We start from the raw sequence: 16,374 nt of genomic DNA, 5'->3' as shown, positions 1-16,374 counted from the left end.
TTCAATTATTACCTGATGTTCATCTTTAATTTCCCCCAACCAGTAACCTTCACAGCAGTCCAAGTGGCTATAGTGGCTGTGCTACTTTTGGCCTGATGCTGCATTTTCACACCTTCCCAGGCAGCACCAACATAGCAGTGTGTTTAAAAAAAAAAAAAAAAAAAAAAAAAGAAAAGAAAAGAAAAAAAAAGTTAAGTCAAAAGAAGACAGTTGTTACTAGCTTTCATGCTTTTAATGGGCTTGAAATAGGCCAAAAGCTGGGTGCTGGGGCACAGCAGTGAATTTGTACATACTGGAAGACAGCTACAATTGAACTTTATTACAGCTGCTGAGCACACACATGTTTTTGGACCTGTATCTCCTTACACACCCCAATATAATAGTCTAGCAGGCAAGTGACACCCCTCATGTGCAGCTGGAACCCCGGCCACAAACCATATTCCTCATGGGCAAAAAAAGCCATCTCACAGTTAAGTTCCTGCATTGTTTCCCTGCTGGACTGGTTGAGATTCCCTGGCAAAGTAACAGCCAGCAGCTAAACACAGGCTGGCCATGACAACTGCTCATTGAATACAGCTTAGGCAAAGCGGCACAATACAGTGCTAGTTATTTCTTCAGTGATTATAGAAAAGATTAACAGCTTTGGGCTGACATGCTGGAGCTCACAAGGCACTGGATCTTAAGGTGGAAATGCAGTCCCACTACTGCTACTGTATTTGTTCCCACGGAGCATTTGAAGACTGCAGAGTCCTGCGTTGAATGAAGTCCCCTCTCTGCCATCAGCTTTTTTCTTGCATTTGAAGTTTCTGCAACTTCAGCCTCTTTTCAGCAGTATTGCAGTCCTCATCCCAGACACCAACATGAATACAAACAGAAGTATTAACAAGGTCTCTGCACAAAAGGTAGCAGACAACAGAACAGGACTTTCTCTCCTTCACATACATTTCTATGCAATCCCATTGCTTCAGCACCTGACTTTCAGCAGAGCAACCCGCTGAAAAGGGCTGGCTTTTTTATCTTTTCTAATTTGGATTTTTAATTTTCTAATTTGCTTCAATCTCCTGAGTAAGTGTTCAGTGTTTCGCTAATATTTAATTTTATTTTTGAAAGCTTTGTAAAAAAAATTGTTTCAATTTTGACATTTAATCATTTCTTTCGCTGGTTTGACTAATTCAGTTGTTAATTTTTAAGATGCCCCTTTGTTGCACTGTTTGTTCTGCCTTGTGAACATCCCTCCCTCCCTTACAAAGTAAAAATTTGTGTCTCTCACCACTGCTACCTACACAAGTCCCATAGAAGAATGAAATCCGCTATATGGTTTCCAAGGCTTTTTTATTTCCTTCTTACTGTAAGTCACCATTATTGCACCTTTCTTCACAGAAGCACAAAGGTTTTTCCCTGTTCTCCTTTGCGTCTGCCAGCACCTGCTCCACAACTCACAACTGGGGTTGCTGCTTTCAGCTACTTACTGTGCACTGGAGCGAGCATCAGCTCACATCTGTCTTCACAACCAGCTTCTTCACAACCAGCAAACAGTGCTCACCCAGCTGCACCTAAGCATGGTTAACAATGGGTCAGGGATGACGGAGGAAAACCAGCAGCTCTGAAGCAGCAACTGGAGCGGAGCCAGCAGGAACGTGACCAGCAGATAGCTGGTCCTGACTTTTTTAAGCCTAGTAGTATCTATCCTTGCAGAAGCGGAAAAGCTGTGAGGCTCATGGATTTCAGATACCTTTGTCTATAAGGAAGCAAATGAAACCCTAAAACATTTTTCAACTTACACCACATCCCATGCCTTCTGCAGATGAGAGTGAAAGGAAAGGCAGAAGTCTGGGACCACAGACTTCCTCCTCCTTCTCTCCTCACACAAAGACCAGCCTCGTCGGAAGGAAATGTCTACTGCTTATCTCCACTTCAGAAAACAGACACAGCCTGTGGTGGGGAAAAACACAGGCAAAGCCCAAGGGAAACCCTGGGGGTGAAAACAGCAATTTTGCATCAAACCTCCTCAGTATTTGTGGCTTACTACTCGGGAAGCCTGGCTTTTTTGGAGCCATGCTTTTATGCCATGTAAGAGTCCAGCTCAGGACTGCTGTTCATTGCACTCTTGACAATAAGCAATGCCAGCTTACGACAACCACATGCCAGAAGGCAGTGTGGCAGGAGGGCACATTCACAGTGCACCCAAGCTCTCCTTGTGCAACTTCTTTCCAGGCCCACACTCCCATTTCTAAGATTTTCACTCTCTCTGTAAAAGCAGTAACTGCGATTCTCAAAAGAGCAACTTTACTGGGAGATTGGGCTTTAAGAGGAAAAATAAAAAAATAAAAAAAAATAATAAAAAAAAACCAGCCCACATTTATTGTCAATGTCTCTAAAATTATGAGATTTGACAATAAGTTTTTGTTCATATGGTAACATGCAACTAGGCAACATGCAGCTTGATTTCTGCGGCCAGCAGGTATTCAAAGTACTTTCCACATACAGTAGGTGTCAATTTGACTTTATTTAAGGAAAAACGGGGAAAAAACAGTAATTTCCATAATACACAGAAGACAAGTTAGATAGCACTGCAAAAAAAGGCTGAGTGTTTTACTTGTCACCAGTCTGCTTTGCAGCTCTATGATTAGTAATTTTAATGCAGTTTGTCATTTTGTATTATTGTTTAGCATCTTTATAATCAGCAGAGTTTGGGGTTATAAATCACAAAAAGTGTACTACTACTACTATGAAAAACTAAAAAACCCACAAAAATCACTTTCAAATAAACCATAAATATGTGATGCACATTAGTGTAACAAAACCATTTTTGTAAACATTTTCTCCAACATAACATGTGCATAAGATAAAAAATAAAAACACTGCAGTCATACAAGTTAGGGTTACTTTGACTTAAAGATACAGAAAATTATTACTTATTAAAGCTTAAAACTAAACCTAGGAGCTTTTCTTTTCTTCTTTGCTTACAAAAGCACTGTTTGAAGAGTTCGATGTTGGTATACAAATTGATTTTGTAATACTGTTTTTACCTTGCCATGTTGGCACTTCTGTGGAGGCAGAAGCTGCCAGATGGGCAGACTCACTGAAGGAAGGAGATTTCCACCCTCCCCTGGAGCCTCAAAACTTCAACAGCACATATCCATGACCTGGGCATCCCTACAGCACAGGAGCATCTTCCTCTAGGTGAATAGCATCAGCTTTCAAGGACTAGATTAATTTTGACCACATAGCACTGGAAGATTTAAATCACGCAGACTGACATTCGATCGAATCAGCTTCGGCAAACTACACTACAGGGCAGCTCTGTGATTACACCCACGTCTACCATCACGCTGCATTTCCGAGTCCCCTTTAGTCATTATAGTACAAAAGGTTGATCGTTCTTCTGGCTGACCACACCGGGCCTGAAAAGAACACATCCTTCACCTTCAACACTATCCAAAAGTCATACAATTAAAAAAAAAAAATAGTTCTAGGTATTCCTCCGCCAGCAAATGTAAGGCTTTCTTGAGTTTTGATTCTTTTTGGGGGATGGGGGAGTGGGGGTTGCTGTGTGCACACGCATGCGCTGGAGGTACGCATTTACCGCTCGCTTTTCAACCATCTACGATGCTCGAAGGAGAGTCTTCAGCAGCAGCGCTGATCGGGGTTGAAGGATTTACAGCAGTCAGATTTGACACCAAAAGAAGGGTCTGTTGAGTCTGAGCTTTGCACACGTGGTGCTCTTGGCTCTTAATTGATTGTGTGACCAGTCGCTTGAGCCACCAGCTTGAGTGAATTGAAGAATACGTGTTTAAAAAGCCCTACCTGTCATGCCATGAAGGGAAAGTCAACCACAGCAGAAGACAAAGCCCATGAAACACTGAGAGCCTGTTCACTGAATGAACAGCTTAAGGCAGCTGTCAGCAAAGTACCCCACCGAGGGAATTAAGGAAAAAAAAAAGAAAACACAAAGGAAAATGGCTGAATCGTGACACTGTGCATAATTACAACACCAACGGATTATTATACACTCAAGATTTCTCAAGTAATGAACATGTAGCCACTAAACAAATTATTACTCTCAAGACATTTATTAAAAATGTCAGAACTTATTCATAAAATAAAACTGACTTAAAAAAAAAAAGAAAGGAAAAAAGCCAGAGCTGGGATCTTACATCTAAACACAGGTATACGCTGTTTTTATGAATAAGCAGTATTAACTACATTCTTAGAAGAGTTTTAGTGCATTGCATTCTTAAAAAAGAAAAACATCACCGCCCCAAAATGTTTCATACAACATTTAACAATTTATAGAACTAGCCTAGTTACTTTTAACCTGCCTGTTACTAAGCCCATGTGTTAGAAGAGTGAAACCTCTGGTTTAGGCTAAATTCAGACTTCTATTAAGGATGAAACTGGTTTACAAAATGCTTGCTTTACCAAATTTTGTAAGCAAATTACATTAATCAGTGTCTCACTGCCATATCGCTACAACTATTGCCCCAATGGACTACTCTCTCCTCCTGCTGAAACTTGCTATGCAATAACAGTCAGAAACCTTTCAATCTTGTAGTTTTGGTATTAAGATTAAATTAGACATTAATGGTTTTCTTCTAAAAACGTATAAACTAAACCACCTCTTTTATTTTATGCATTAAAAACAATGAGGTAGGCACAAAAAAATAAACATATGTAGTTTGGATTTTATTTCTCTTTTTTCTTTTTTTTTTCTTTTTTTTTTTTTTAGTTCTGCGAGTGCAGACTGTGGTAAAACTGTTCTGTTGTTGCACTTCTAGGTTTAAACAAAAATTAAACCTTTAACTGAGGCAGTGCTAATACTGTGACATAACCAAGTTCTGGCCTAACACAGAATCATTATAGAAAATGAATTTTTTTTCCTTATTTTTTTTAATCACCTGCACATGTTTCAGGCAACACCTGGTACACAGAAAATTACTAAAGTTATTGGCCAGGCCAAAATAAAACTGCAGAAACCAAACAAAACAAAACAAAACAAAACAAAAAAAAAAAAAAAAGAACAAAAAAAACCCCTAAGAATTCCACCCCAAGACCCTTCCCACCCTCCCTGTCCCCAAGAAGAAGATATCCTAGTCACTGTGTCTTTCACATTTTATAAATATTAACTTCTTAAAACCTGCACCTTCCTCTTTGTCCACATATTGTCACATTACAAAAAAGAAATGTCAATTAAATACATTGTTAACATTACTAGACTAGATCTGCCCTCTGTTTCAGCCAGTCTGACTCTCTATACCACTTCTCACCTTCTCTTGCCTGCCTCCTGTCCACTCAACCAACAGCATGTTCAAGGTAAGCCTGGTTTGTTTTTCTTCCTTTTTCCCCCCCTCCTCTGTTTTAACACTAACAGACAGAGTCCTTCAAATCCTAGGAATACTGGAGCTGAAGGGAAAAGAAGACCTGTAGCTTTCTAGCGTGATCCCAAATCTCAAAGACATTGTAGCACCTGATGGCAATATCTTTACAGCACCAGCTGCCTCGCAGCCTCAGTTGAAAAACATAAAGAAACCTAACACCAGTGATGCCTGCACACACATTTACACAGAGTGCTGCACTCGTGCAGGTCTGTACTCCAGTTGAAAATAATTCCAAGTTATGAAGATCTCAGACTCTGGATGTCAGCAATTCCTCTCCAAATCCCACTGCTTCTACCAGCTCAGAAGTGAAGTCCTGCCAAGGGTCATAAAATAGACTTGACTGCTTCCACCTGACCGCACGGAGGCAAAGAAAACCTGCAAAGAAAAGAGATTGGCAAATTCAACAGGTAGGATTCAACAGCAGTGGTTCTAATGTGCCTTCACTGTCACCAATACAATTGCAGTGCTGGTCTGGGCTGGTGGGGATGGAGCTGATGCTCCTCATAGCAGCCTGCAGGATGCGGGGCTCTGCATCTCTGTCAAACAGTGCTGTTAACACATCAGTGTTCTGGCTACTGCTGAATAACACCTACTGAACAACAGTATCAAGGCTTTCTCTCCAGCTCCCTCATCCCTAAAAGGCCAGTGGGCTGCGATGGGCAAGAGGCTGGAAGGGGACAATGCTGGGACAGCCGATCCAAAGTGACCAAATGGATGTCCCATAGCATACAGCATCACCAATAAAAGCTCAGGAAAAGGAGTGACACTGTGGTAGTGACATCTGTCTTCTCAAGCAAGCATTATGTGTCAAAAAGATCTGGACATCCACCTGCCCATGGGAGACTATGTCTTAACTCTTTATTTTGTCTGGCTTGCATGTAGAAGCTGTCTTATTAAACTTTTGCTACCTTATTAAATTGTCCGTATCTCAATACATGAGTCTTTTTGTCTTCTATTTTCTTCCCCTTCCATGGGAAAGGGGAGAGACCTTGAGGCTGGCTGGGTGTTTGGCTGCTGGTCAGGGTCAACCCAGCCTAAGTACCCAACTGAAGCACACGTTTATCATCTTGGCAAAAAGCTGGGTGGGAGGGAATGTACCTTGTCGTTGCGTTCACATAAAAATTTGAGTCTCTGTGCCCTTTTGTGCATGAACACACCATCCAAGTGTCCAGTTTCCACTGACCGGATCTCGATAGCTTTTTCTCCCCAGCCCATGATCTGGTTAGATCGGATGTATGCTTTGGAAAGAAAACAGCACATTAGGACAAGCAGAGGGCAACAGGAGGAATGCAAAAAGCACAGAATATCCTGACACATGCCAGTTAAAAATTACCTGCATGTGCGTTATTGTAGCTACACACATGTTCAGAGTGCTACTTCTGGCCTCAGAACACTCAAGATGCCTAAAAAATACCTTTTTAAAAATTTTAATTTCTTTTGTGTGTCTTCTATGTTATATAATTCTTCCTTGAGCATTCATAACAAAGGAAACCTTATAACCTTTAATTAAACAGAGGGAACATTGAGTTTTTACACAGGCCCTGTGTTCCAATTCTGGGACAAAGAGACATATTAATTAGGTGTTGACTAGGAGAAAGCAGAAGTCAAGGTTTAAACAGACTAAGCCATCCACTACAGTGTGTCCCAAGCACCAGCTCTACATCTTATGTTTTATTTTCCCTCCTTGATGGAGTTTGTCAGCAAAAACAATGAATGAGAGGGGAAGGTAAAAGTAGAAAAAAAATGACCTAGCCTCTCTTAATAGGAGTAATAATTGAAAAACTGATCTCCTTGAGAAAGCCAACAGAAAATCATTCTGTATCTCTCACAAGAGGTTCACATTAAGCTGTCAAAGTAGAAATATTATTATTTGACATACTGTGTCCCTTTGTGAGCAAATAAAACAACAAATCGAACATTTTTCCTTAGAGTGTCACAGGTAACACAGATTAGTAGTAGCATGAGGGAAAAAAATCTATTTTTGATAGCAGTAAGAAAATGAAATAAAAAGTAACGTCACCAGCATTATAAAAAAGTATATTCACAAAACAATGTGATGGACAGTCTTAGGAATGCTGTCAAAAATAACATAAGGGAATTTAAGGAAGACTAAGCTGTTACCTCTGATTTGCATGCATACTTAGCAGAAAAATAAAAAGGACTTCCTAGCCAGCAGAATTTTAAAATATTTAATTTTACAGTACTTTCCTTTTATATAACATATTCATATCAGCTTTCAGTGCAATTAAATCAAATTTTCTACAACAGTATAATGTACACCAACAGTGCATATACCATCCCAGTGGAAAATTATTTCTTTTTAAATATTCCACTAGTGCTAACAGGGCCAAATAGTTACTAAAAATTGCCAGGTGAGATGTTCAGATGGTGTTGGCTGCCTCAGTGCCATTTACTACTTCACAAGCATTCAAGTCTCCAAAGGCTCTAGAATTTGCCAGCCGATATATTCTGCTTGTTTTTAGATCTAGTCAAGAGTTATGCAGCACAGGAGGGAACATGCTGTGCATTTGACTTCTTTAAATCTCCTCCTGTGTTGTTGCTCCTGTTGCTCAAACAGCTACCAGCAGTCATCTCCCAATACAAGCAGCCATCCCACAGCCCATAAAATGCAATGTGCTTGCCCAACGAAAGGAGGGTGTGACTAGAGCTCTGCACTGAGTTACAGCAGCACAGGCAAGAGGGATTCTGGTGTGCACTTGTGTACTATACTCATTGTTCTCACTCTCAACCTTATTTTGAGCTGGACAGATGAGGGACAATGCTGCTAGGAGAGATGAGCAATCTGAAGGTGAATTAAAGACATCAAATGAGGTACACCTTTTGTTATCTACATAGACTTACCCATAATATTTTACTCATCTACCACTTTATATGCCTTTAGACTGAAAGGCAACGTTGTGGCTGTCTAGCAAAAATTCTGCAGCAGCCTACACAGGTCATGGTGAGTTTCTCAATCATGAACTCCACAACTTGACTGTTTGGCTTTTAGTCACAAAAACATCAGCACAAAGCGGATCCATATGATTGCTCTTCACCTTGCACAGCTGTTTTCCAGAAATAATACAGCACTGACTTCAGATGCAGAACCAGCACACTCGATGTTCCCTCCCTCTGCTCACGTGCAGGCTCGCACTCCCTTAGAGCTCACTGTACATTGCTCACCAGAAGAACTTACCAACTGAAGTTGGCATTTCTCCCCACTGCAGAACCACATCCTTGGTTATCCTTCCATATGTGTTGACGTAAACTCCTTCATCCTCATAGCAGACCAGTAGCTCCATCCCATCCGTGTTTGGGAGGATGATGATTGCGTGAGGTTGGATACTACTCTGGATCTAGAGAGACAGAAGTGTTTTAAGGCTGCAGAGCATTTGCTTGAAGAAAGGGGTGGGTGGTTTTTGGTTTTGGCTGACACATCAGGGATTCACAGAATCATAGAATGGCTTGGGTTGGAAGGGACCCTAAAGATCATGTAGTCCCAAACGCACTCATTTTACAAGTGCTGTATCTGCTGCCCTCAAGCTAGACACCACAGTGACTAAGGCCTGCAAACCCTTGGAGCAGAAATCCTCTCATCTTAAGGCAGACATCTAAACTGAGGAAAGATTAATTTCTCTGCAGGGGTGCCAATTTCTTTCCATGCACAGAAAGGGAGCCTGGGCCAAGTAGAGCAGATGCAGACCTCAAATCTCTGCACTGCATTGAACAGTGCTTGGGGTGGCCCATCTGACACATCTGTGTACAATGAACAACAGGAAATCTTGGTAGCCAAGGTCACCTGGTATTTGCCAACCCTTTTGAAACCCATCCTTGGGCTGTTGTGTCATTTGTTGTGTGGCTGCTGGACATCTGCAAGGTCATTTAGCTGAAACAGTCACACTGGTCCTCATCAGATCTGAGTGGGCAACTCCAAACCATAGAGACATAGTGACTACGAGGAGAGGACTGACAGTGAGACACAAACTCCACAGCACATGTGGCCATATCTGCTCAGACCCCTCCACCCAATTTACTACTGAAAACATCTGGCAGTGATCCACAGGGACAGCCTGACACATTGGTCATTTCGGAAAAGGAAAGGGTTGGATGTGGGTGGGGTGATCCACTAGAAAGAAAGAGAAAAACCCAGACACCACAGCAGCTCTTACATGTGTTGGTAGATAAATATCATAGACCGATCCTGAATCCACATCAACAGCATGGAAGCCAGCGCAGGAACCATAGATCACTTTTAGTCTCTGACCCTCTTCTACGGTTAGATCCACCAGCAATGGCTTATGTACCAATTCTCCAAATGACTGCGAGACAACCATCAGTGAGATTTACTTTACTGCTTAGAACAACCACGGGGTTTACAAAAACATGCTCGCATGCACACAATGTGGGTTTGTTTATTCCTCCACATCCCTCTGGTCCCTAGACACCAGACCCATTAGGCTGACACATCTCTCATGAACCAGGACAGATTACTCTGCAAATTGCTGCATTTCAATCACTTAAGCTATTTACTTATTATTTACTTGGTCCATTCCCTTTTTTAGTAAGAATTGTTTTCCCCAAAGTTCAGTGCAATTAGGGACTCTGTACTTTGATTTGTACAATCCACAGTAACTGTCTGGAAACCAGCCTGACAATTATACGAAGCCAACTAATTTCATTCTAGCAGTATTCAAAAACAGTCCCATAACATTGCTGAAAATCACTTCTTGGCTTGTTCTGCTCAAAGAATTTAGACTCAGTCCACTTCTCTCTGTCCAATATTTTATTAATAGAGAGAGCAAACATGAACTTGTGATATACTGTGTCATTATTAGTTTATGCTCAGTTACGATTTAGACCTTTAAATGTACTGACTCTTAGAATTTTAAAAAAAATAAAAACAACAAAACCCTCCTAAATTAAAATATAACACTATGTTTGTGGAGGTTTACCACAGATCTTGGAATGTGGCCATAACAGAATGTCAGAATATTTTTGTAAAAGGGATAACTGCAAATAGTTATGAGAAAATCCTACCTATGGCTGAAATATACTGTACCTTAAAGGCCATAAATTTATGGTATGGCTTTGGAGCCCATGCATAGACTTCCACAGAACTCTTCAATGCAATTACCAAGAACTTGATTCTTTCATATTTTACTGAAATAAAAGAAAACCAAAAAGAATTCAGCATAATTCCAAAGTCATTCCAGCTACATCAAGAAAGAAGACAATTTATCTAAATATAAAGAAATACTGTAATTTTGAGAGTTTAGTAGCATTACATTTTAGGATTGCTACTTCTATGTAGTTAAATTATTTGATATATTTATGCTACAAAAGTCATTATTCTTATTAGCAACTGACCATGTCACCACCTTTAGAATTATAATTAGTCAGTAAACATTTATTTCCACTCTTTTTTTTTCCCCACATTGGACAGTGCCTAGTCAACAAGATAGGAAAAGCAGTTTTCAGGACATCCCAATAAAAGAAGGCCATGACTCTGGAAGAGTCCACTACCAGCAGTTCCAGTCACAGCACTGGCAGTGCTAGTTTGAGCTGAGGGAAAAAATACCTAGAGGAAAGGAGGAAGAAAGGAAAATTACAACATAACTGAACTTCAAGAGCAAAAGGCAAGCTTGATAGTGGAGCACTTTGCTTTGTCCCTAAGTCTGAGATAACTCATTTGAGAAAAAGGAAAAAAAAAATCACATAATTTATCAGAAATAAAGTGTTATTATAATAGTGATCCACGCTACTACTTGGTCTTTTAACTGTGCAGAAAAGCAAGACTGAACTGTAAGTGTTAAGAGACTTGACACTTCTTCAACAGACAAAGAAAAAGTCTCTCAACATCCACAGCTGTACCGACTGAAAACAGAGCTTTTGTTCAGTCTTGTCTAGCTTACTGAGACTTCCTGGAATTTTTTCACAGGGAAGAGGGGAGTGTTGAACAAAACCACCTCATGTGTGAAAGGGGACATCTGATAATTCTTATTATTTGCTCTGGGTGCTATCTGGGAATTCACCCAAATCTTAGGTTTCAAAAGAGCAATTTCTCATTTAGAGGAGCCAAAAGTTGCCTGAAGCAACTTAGATCCATCAATTCCACTTCACCCTGACATCGGAGACCCCCGATTCATCAAAGAGACAAGGAAGTGATCAGTGCCAGCTGCCTGGGTGACAGCGTCCAGACTGCAAGCCCAGCTACTGGCAGAGCTCTCCTTCTTGGGAACTGAAGCGCAGCTGTCAAAGAGGCCTCTCACTACCTGAAAAAAATCTACTGTATTTCTGTGGTTCAGAGGGAAGTTCAGTGCCAGGCTGCAGCCCAGGCTAACAAACCCCTCTTCATCTGGCAGAGAATGCTCTTTGTTTCAGACGATTCCCTGCTGGAAAGCCTCCTTTCACTAGCTGTTGATGTATTGTTAACAGGCCACTTCATTATGCTGCGGACACCCTGGGGTATGATACCAGAGAAGTGCATTATTAATTGTTTTCGGGGTCAAGCTCCTGGTTCAGCAGTCACTTACTGCCATTGTTATTGATTACACCCCATTAGCAGGTGTTTCCAAGAGCACACGCTGACAGGAGGAGACTGAGAACAGTTTGATTGCTGCTGCTCTACACTGACTGACACAGCTGGAAAGGAACTGAGTTGGGAGAAAATCAAATCAGAGGCAACATCCAGTGCCCATTAGGAAACAGCAGAAAGAGCTCTTGGTTCATATTCCCACCTGCAGGGCAGCAGGCTCACTGAATATACTCTGTTGGCTGTGAATGCTACGTGTCTTTCATCACTAGCTTTGGTGGAAGTTTCTATAGCCAAAGCCATTTAAATTACGTAAAACCACTCCAAGGGCACCTGTCTGGCGAAAACACGCTTGATTCTCTAACTGTACTGCATCAGATCTGAGATGGATTAGGGAATTTCATGAGCTAAGAGGAATCAATGAATCACCCTGAAGTTACAGACATGCTTCTGTTCCCAGATTCTTCCCCCAAAGCTTGTCTGCTACCTGGGTTTCCCTTCTCCTACCACTTTTTTTTTTTTTCCTCCCAGTGTCTAAAATCTGCATCAAATAGAGACTTTTTTCAATCTATTCCAGAACTTAAATTCATCATGGTAAAAAATCCAGGAAACTTGTTAGTAATGAAAACATTTGCTGGGGACAAGAATCCTTCTATTACCTAAAGAGTCTAACAGAAGTGGTGAAAGGTTACCAGCCCTCACTGCCCATATCTCTCTTCTGGAAGCTGCATCCATTACCGGAAGGAGATAGATGGGATTTGCACACTCTCTGGTTCCCAGCCCATCATCCCACCACGAAACCCCTCTCATTTTCAATTTAGCCCTATAATTTGCCATCAGTGCTGGTGCTTTGCCAGCAAGCTCACCGTGAGAAACACATAAGACAGCTAGAAATAAAACCAACGAAACTGTAAATCCAATAGCTACATGCACTGCAGTTCTCTTTTTCAGCCATCCTCTATCACAACTATTTGATTAGTGCATTTGCTACTCACCAACTTTATAGTGCACACAGCCTTCCAAGTCGCCCACCGTTGTCCAGCCCTGTTTCTTTTCTACTTCAGGATCATTGTGAAGGATTTTGTTTCTTAACCACGACAAATAGTAAACTCGCAACTTGTTCTTCTTACCTGACCACAAAACAAAAAACAGGAATGGTTTATTTCCATAGGCAGATAGCTTCAAAAAGCCCTACCCAGGCAAACAGAAAGCTCTGCAAAACAAACCAAAACAACAATGAAGGAGAAAATGCTGCAACCACAGAAATCTCCCTCAGTTTTTCATCCACAAGAGCTTCACTCCAGACTCCACCCAGACACGCGCTTTCCTGATAATCAATGACAGATACACATGGTAATACTACACAAACAAAAATGACAAACTCAAGGGAACAACTCTTCAGCTATCTGGTTCTTAGGACCTAGAAAACTTCCATCAGAACAGAGGACTCCCACAACAAAAGCACCAGAGAGCCCTGCACATAGATTAAAAAAAAAAAAAGTAACTAAGTCAGAATGGGTCTTTTTGATACAAAACTGTAGGAGAGCAGCAGGATGGAATATGAGACCTGAAACTTCATCTACTTGCTGAACGCTGATGACTGCTATGTCAGCAGCCCTTCCCTGGAGCTGCAAGGGTGTAATACTGCACACAGAAACCTCCCACAGAAAAGTGAGAGGTGTTTCTGCTGCACGGGTGAAAGAAGCTACCTGCCTGGGCTGCCCTAGCTTTCACTGACAATGCATCTGCCACATCATCAAAATAGGCTCAGACTTTTAAGTCTCGATACCTGAAGGCCTCTTAGAATGCAAAGCAAGGTTCATGATAAAACTTTACCAGTGTTTCTTTAATAACTAATGGCCTACAAAGCATTAGCTGAGCTAGTGAGAAGATGGCCCTAAACACACATGCTCAAAGCCTGCATCCTCCTTTCTCCAGCTGCTTTGCTGCTTGGAACCATTACAGTTCCACAGATTAAGCTGTGGCTGAGGAAGGGAGATCATCCCTGCTCTGACTAGTAGCTATAGATTTGGCAGTAAACAAGTACCCTGATTTACTTCCTGACTTAATATTAATTAAGCCATGTTTACCACTCCTGCAGCTTCCTCAAGATTTGCAAGACTAAAGCAGGAAAAAGTATTTTCAGAAGTCCCACATATAACCCAGAAAAGGTCCTTCCATAAAAACACTGCAAACGATAGCCACAAGGGCTCTTTTAAAAACACTGAAAAAATAGGAAACATAGTTCAGATCAGAAGCCACTGCAGTTCTGGGCAAGAAAGAGCTCAGAGGGCTCAGGATCTCTACAATGCTTTCAAAACCATGCTGAATCCCTTCCCACAAGGAGACAAACTTCTGCCTCAGGTATTTCCATGGTTGTAGCTTTCCCAGTAGCTTAGTCAAACTTGAAGACTCAGAACAAACAGTACACACTGGAATTTCCCAGCATGTGGCTACATTTTTTTCCTTTTGGTTCACATGATATGCACCAGGGTATTTCTCTCCAACCAGAAATATTTTTCAAAACAACTGAGAAGTATCTCAAGCGTGTTCCCATTGTGTTTTGGTGTCTAGACCACAAGGAAAAGTCACAAGACAGGAAATTCCTCTGCCTTTCTGCAGCCTGACATGAAAAGAGCAGGACCGGTTAGTTATATAAACACAGATATGCATGTATTTCAACAGTTATGCTGCTCTTAATGTTCACATTTGGAGTGGGGGAGATTAGATCCTTCTCCTTGTAAAGCTCTACCAGCCAGTTTAGACAGCTCTCAAAATTCTGGTCCTCTTTATTTTTTGCAGGGATCTAGTTATTATGATCATGAAATAAGAAAGAAAACTCTGCTCCAGCTATCAAACAAACCAATCAGACAGTGAATTTTATCAGAACTCCCAGCTTGGATTCTCCCACAGACATAATTTCAAATGCAAAGTCCTTTTTCCTATATTGAGTTTTTTTTTTTATTGTCACTGTGGTTTTAATTATTAAGCGGGCAGATTCCAACCAGTTCTTCCACTCTGACATCTCTTCCTGCCTTCCTGGTGCCACCATCAGCCAGTTGGACTGGCAAAAACCCTCAGGGAGTCACAACTGGAGGTGTTCTGTATGCACGTTGCCATTCTCTCCTGCAGCATTTTTATGACTCTGCACTGTATCACCTGAGCAAATGAAACTGTGCTTTTGCCTCTCAACAGCAAGAACTGAAGAACCAATCAACTACTCTTGCTTTACCTGTGAGGCTTTCTTGTACCATTTCTCGCAGGCTCAGTATCTCAGTATCAAAAGCTTTGTTGTCAGAAAGTTCTGTATTTCAAAAATAAATTGGGCCAAGAACTGATTTTATGTTTTCAGACTCAAGAGTGTGTCTATTAAAAGCAAGTTCAGATGACAATCCTCTCAAAATCCTAACACACTGCAACTTCTTCGCACAACGCAGTGACACCTTTCAAACCCTAGCACCATCAGCATATCACTTCCCAAAAAACTTAGAGGAACATAGGGCTGAGTGCACCACACTGAGCTGAACAATGCTTCCAGCGAAGCTGTAGCAGTGCTGGGACAAAGCTCAGAGACAGTTCCATTATTAATCTGCCAAAACACACCATTTGCAGAAACATACCCTCACTCCAGCATTCTGATTTTGCCTGGAGAGGTAAAGCAACTCATCACAAATAAAAAGATATTTAGGCAAGTCCAGCATGAGGATAAAAAACTGAAATGTGCACCACAGAAGACAAAAGCTGGATATAAGGGGAAGCTTGGGCATTGATAGCATTATGTTTTCACTGAATATGCTTCCCAGCCCTGCCTTTCACTGGACAAGGATGCCTCTTCTGCCTCATACTCCAGTAACCTCCCATAAAACACAGGAGATGGCACAGGCACAAAGGCATAAAACAACCAAAACATCAGCTGATTTCTTAAGGGTTAATGTAGCGCGTCTCTAAAGAGGAAGCAATAGTTTTAAAGGAAACAAAGAAAACGGATGTGCCAGGGTACTCCAATTGTGACTGACGCAAAAATAAATAAACTTAAAACAATTATACACAAGACTGAATCACAGACACTTGTGATTTGTGTAGGGTATGTTTCAAACCAACAGATTTTACACAAGTTTGATTATACAATATTTTTGTTTACAAGGTCTGCTATAGAATAAACTTGATCAAATGGTGCCTTTCAAACAGCTTATATTTTAGCATACAGCATAAGACATCAAAAGGACACACAGCAGGTTGTGTATTTTTAAACGCTGCTTGATTTATCTCTTTCTTTTTATACATTTCACAGCATAGCTGTGTCTGAGAACGTAGCAAGTGACAAGCCAATAAAATTCAGTTGTTACAGACAGAAACAAATCCTGTGTTGATGACAGCAGCATGGGAATGGCTCTTTGGATCTGTGGTAACACAGCATCACTAATGCATTAAATTCCACTGAATTGTCTACTGTGTGTCCTTTTG

The 16,374-nt window shown here is 41.1% G+C and overlaps 2 protein-coding genes across 33 annotated transcripts in view; both read right to left on the bottom strand.

The window, feature by feature from the left end:
• LOC134041323 (interleukin-1 receptor type 2-like) overlaps positions 1–1,789 on the bottom strand; it is a 31,308-nt gene extending 29,519 nt beyond the window's left edge. For 2 of the 5 annotated variants that reach the window (XM_062487918.1, XM_062487923.1), the window contains exons 1-2: positions 1,470–1,706; positions 13–842 (exon numbers count right to left, since the gene is read on the bottom strand). In XM_062487918.1, coding sequence (XP_062343902.1) covers positions 13–104 — 92 coding nt within the window. In that variant the 5' untranslated portion in view covers positions 105–842; positions 1,470–1,706. The other 3 variants (XM_062487921.1, XM_062487922.1, XM_062487919.1) reach the window with 3 other exon arrangements.
• A 1,208-nt stretch (positions 1,790–2,997) lies between these two features.
• MAP4K4 (mitogen-activated protein kinase kinase kinase kinase 4) overlaps positions 2,998–16,374 on the bottom strand; it is a 163,872-nt gene continuing 150,495 nt past the window's right edge. For 24 of the 28 annotated variants that reach the window (XM_062487889.1, XM_062487893.1, XM_062487888.1 and 21 more), the window contains 6 exons: positions 12,906–13,040; positions 10,438–10,538; positions 9,548–9,697; positions 8,575–8,734; positions 6,477–6,616; positions 2,998–5,753 (listed from right to left, as the gene is read on the bottom strand). In XM_062487889.1, coding sequence (XP_062343873.1) covers positions 5,670–5,753; positions 6,477–6,616; positions 8,575–8,734; positions 9,548–9,697; positions 10,438–10,538; positions 12,906–13,040 — 770 coding nt within the window. In that variant the 3' untranslated portion in view covers positions 2,998–5,669. Of the gene's footprint in view, positions 5,754–6,476; positions 6,617–8,574; positions 8,735–9,532; positions 9,698–10,437; positions 10,539–12,905; positions 13,041–16,374 lie in introns of all 28 variants that reach the window. The other 4 variants (XM_062487895.1, XM_062487903.1, XM_062487906.1 and 1 more) reach the window with 1 other exon arrangement.

This window comes from Cinclus cinclus, chromosome 2 (assembly GCF_963662255.1).
Source record: "Cinclus cinclus chromosome 2, bCinCin1.1, whole genome shotgun sequence".
Taxonomy (NCBI): Eukaryota; Metazoa; Chordata; class Aves; order Passeriformes; family Cinclidae; genus Cinclus; species Cinclus cinclus.
The sequence above is the reverse complement of the archived record's forward strand: the minus strand, read 5'-3'. Positions and strand labels throughout refer to the sequence as shown.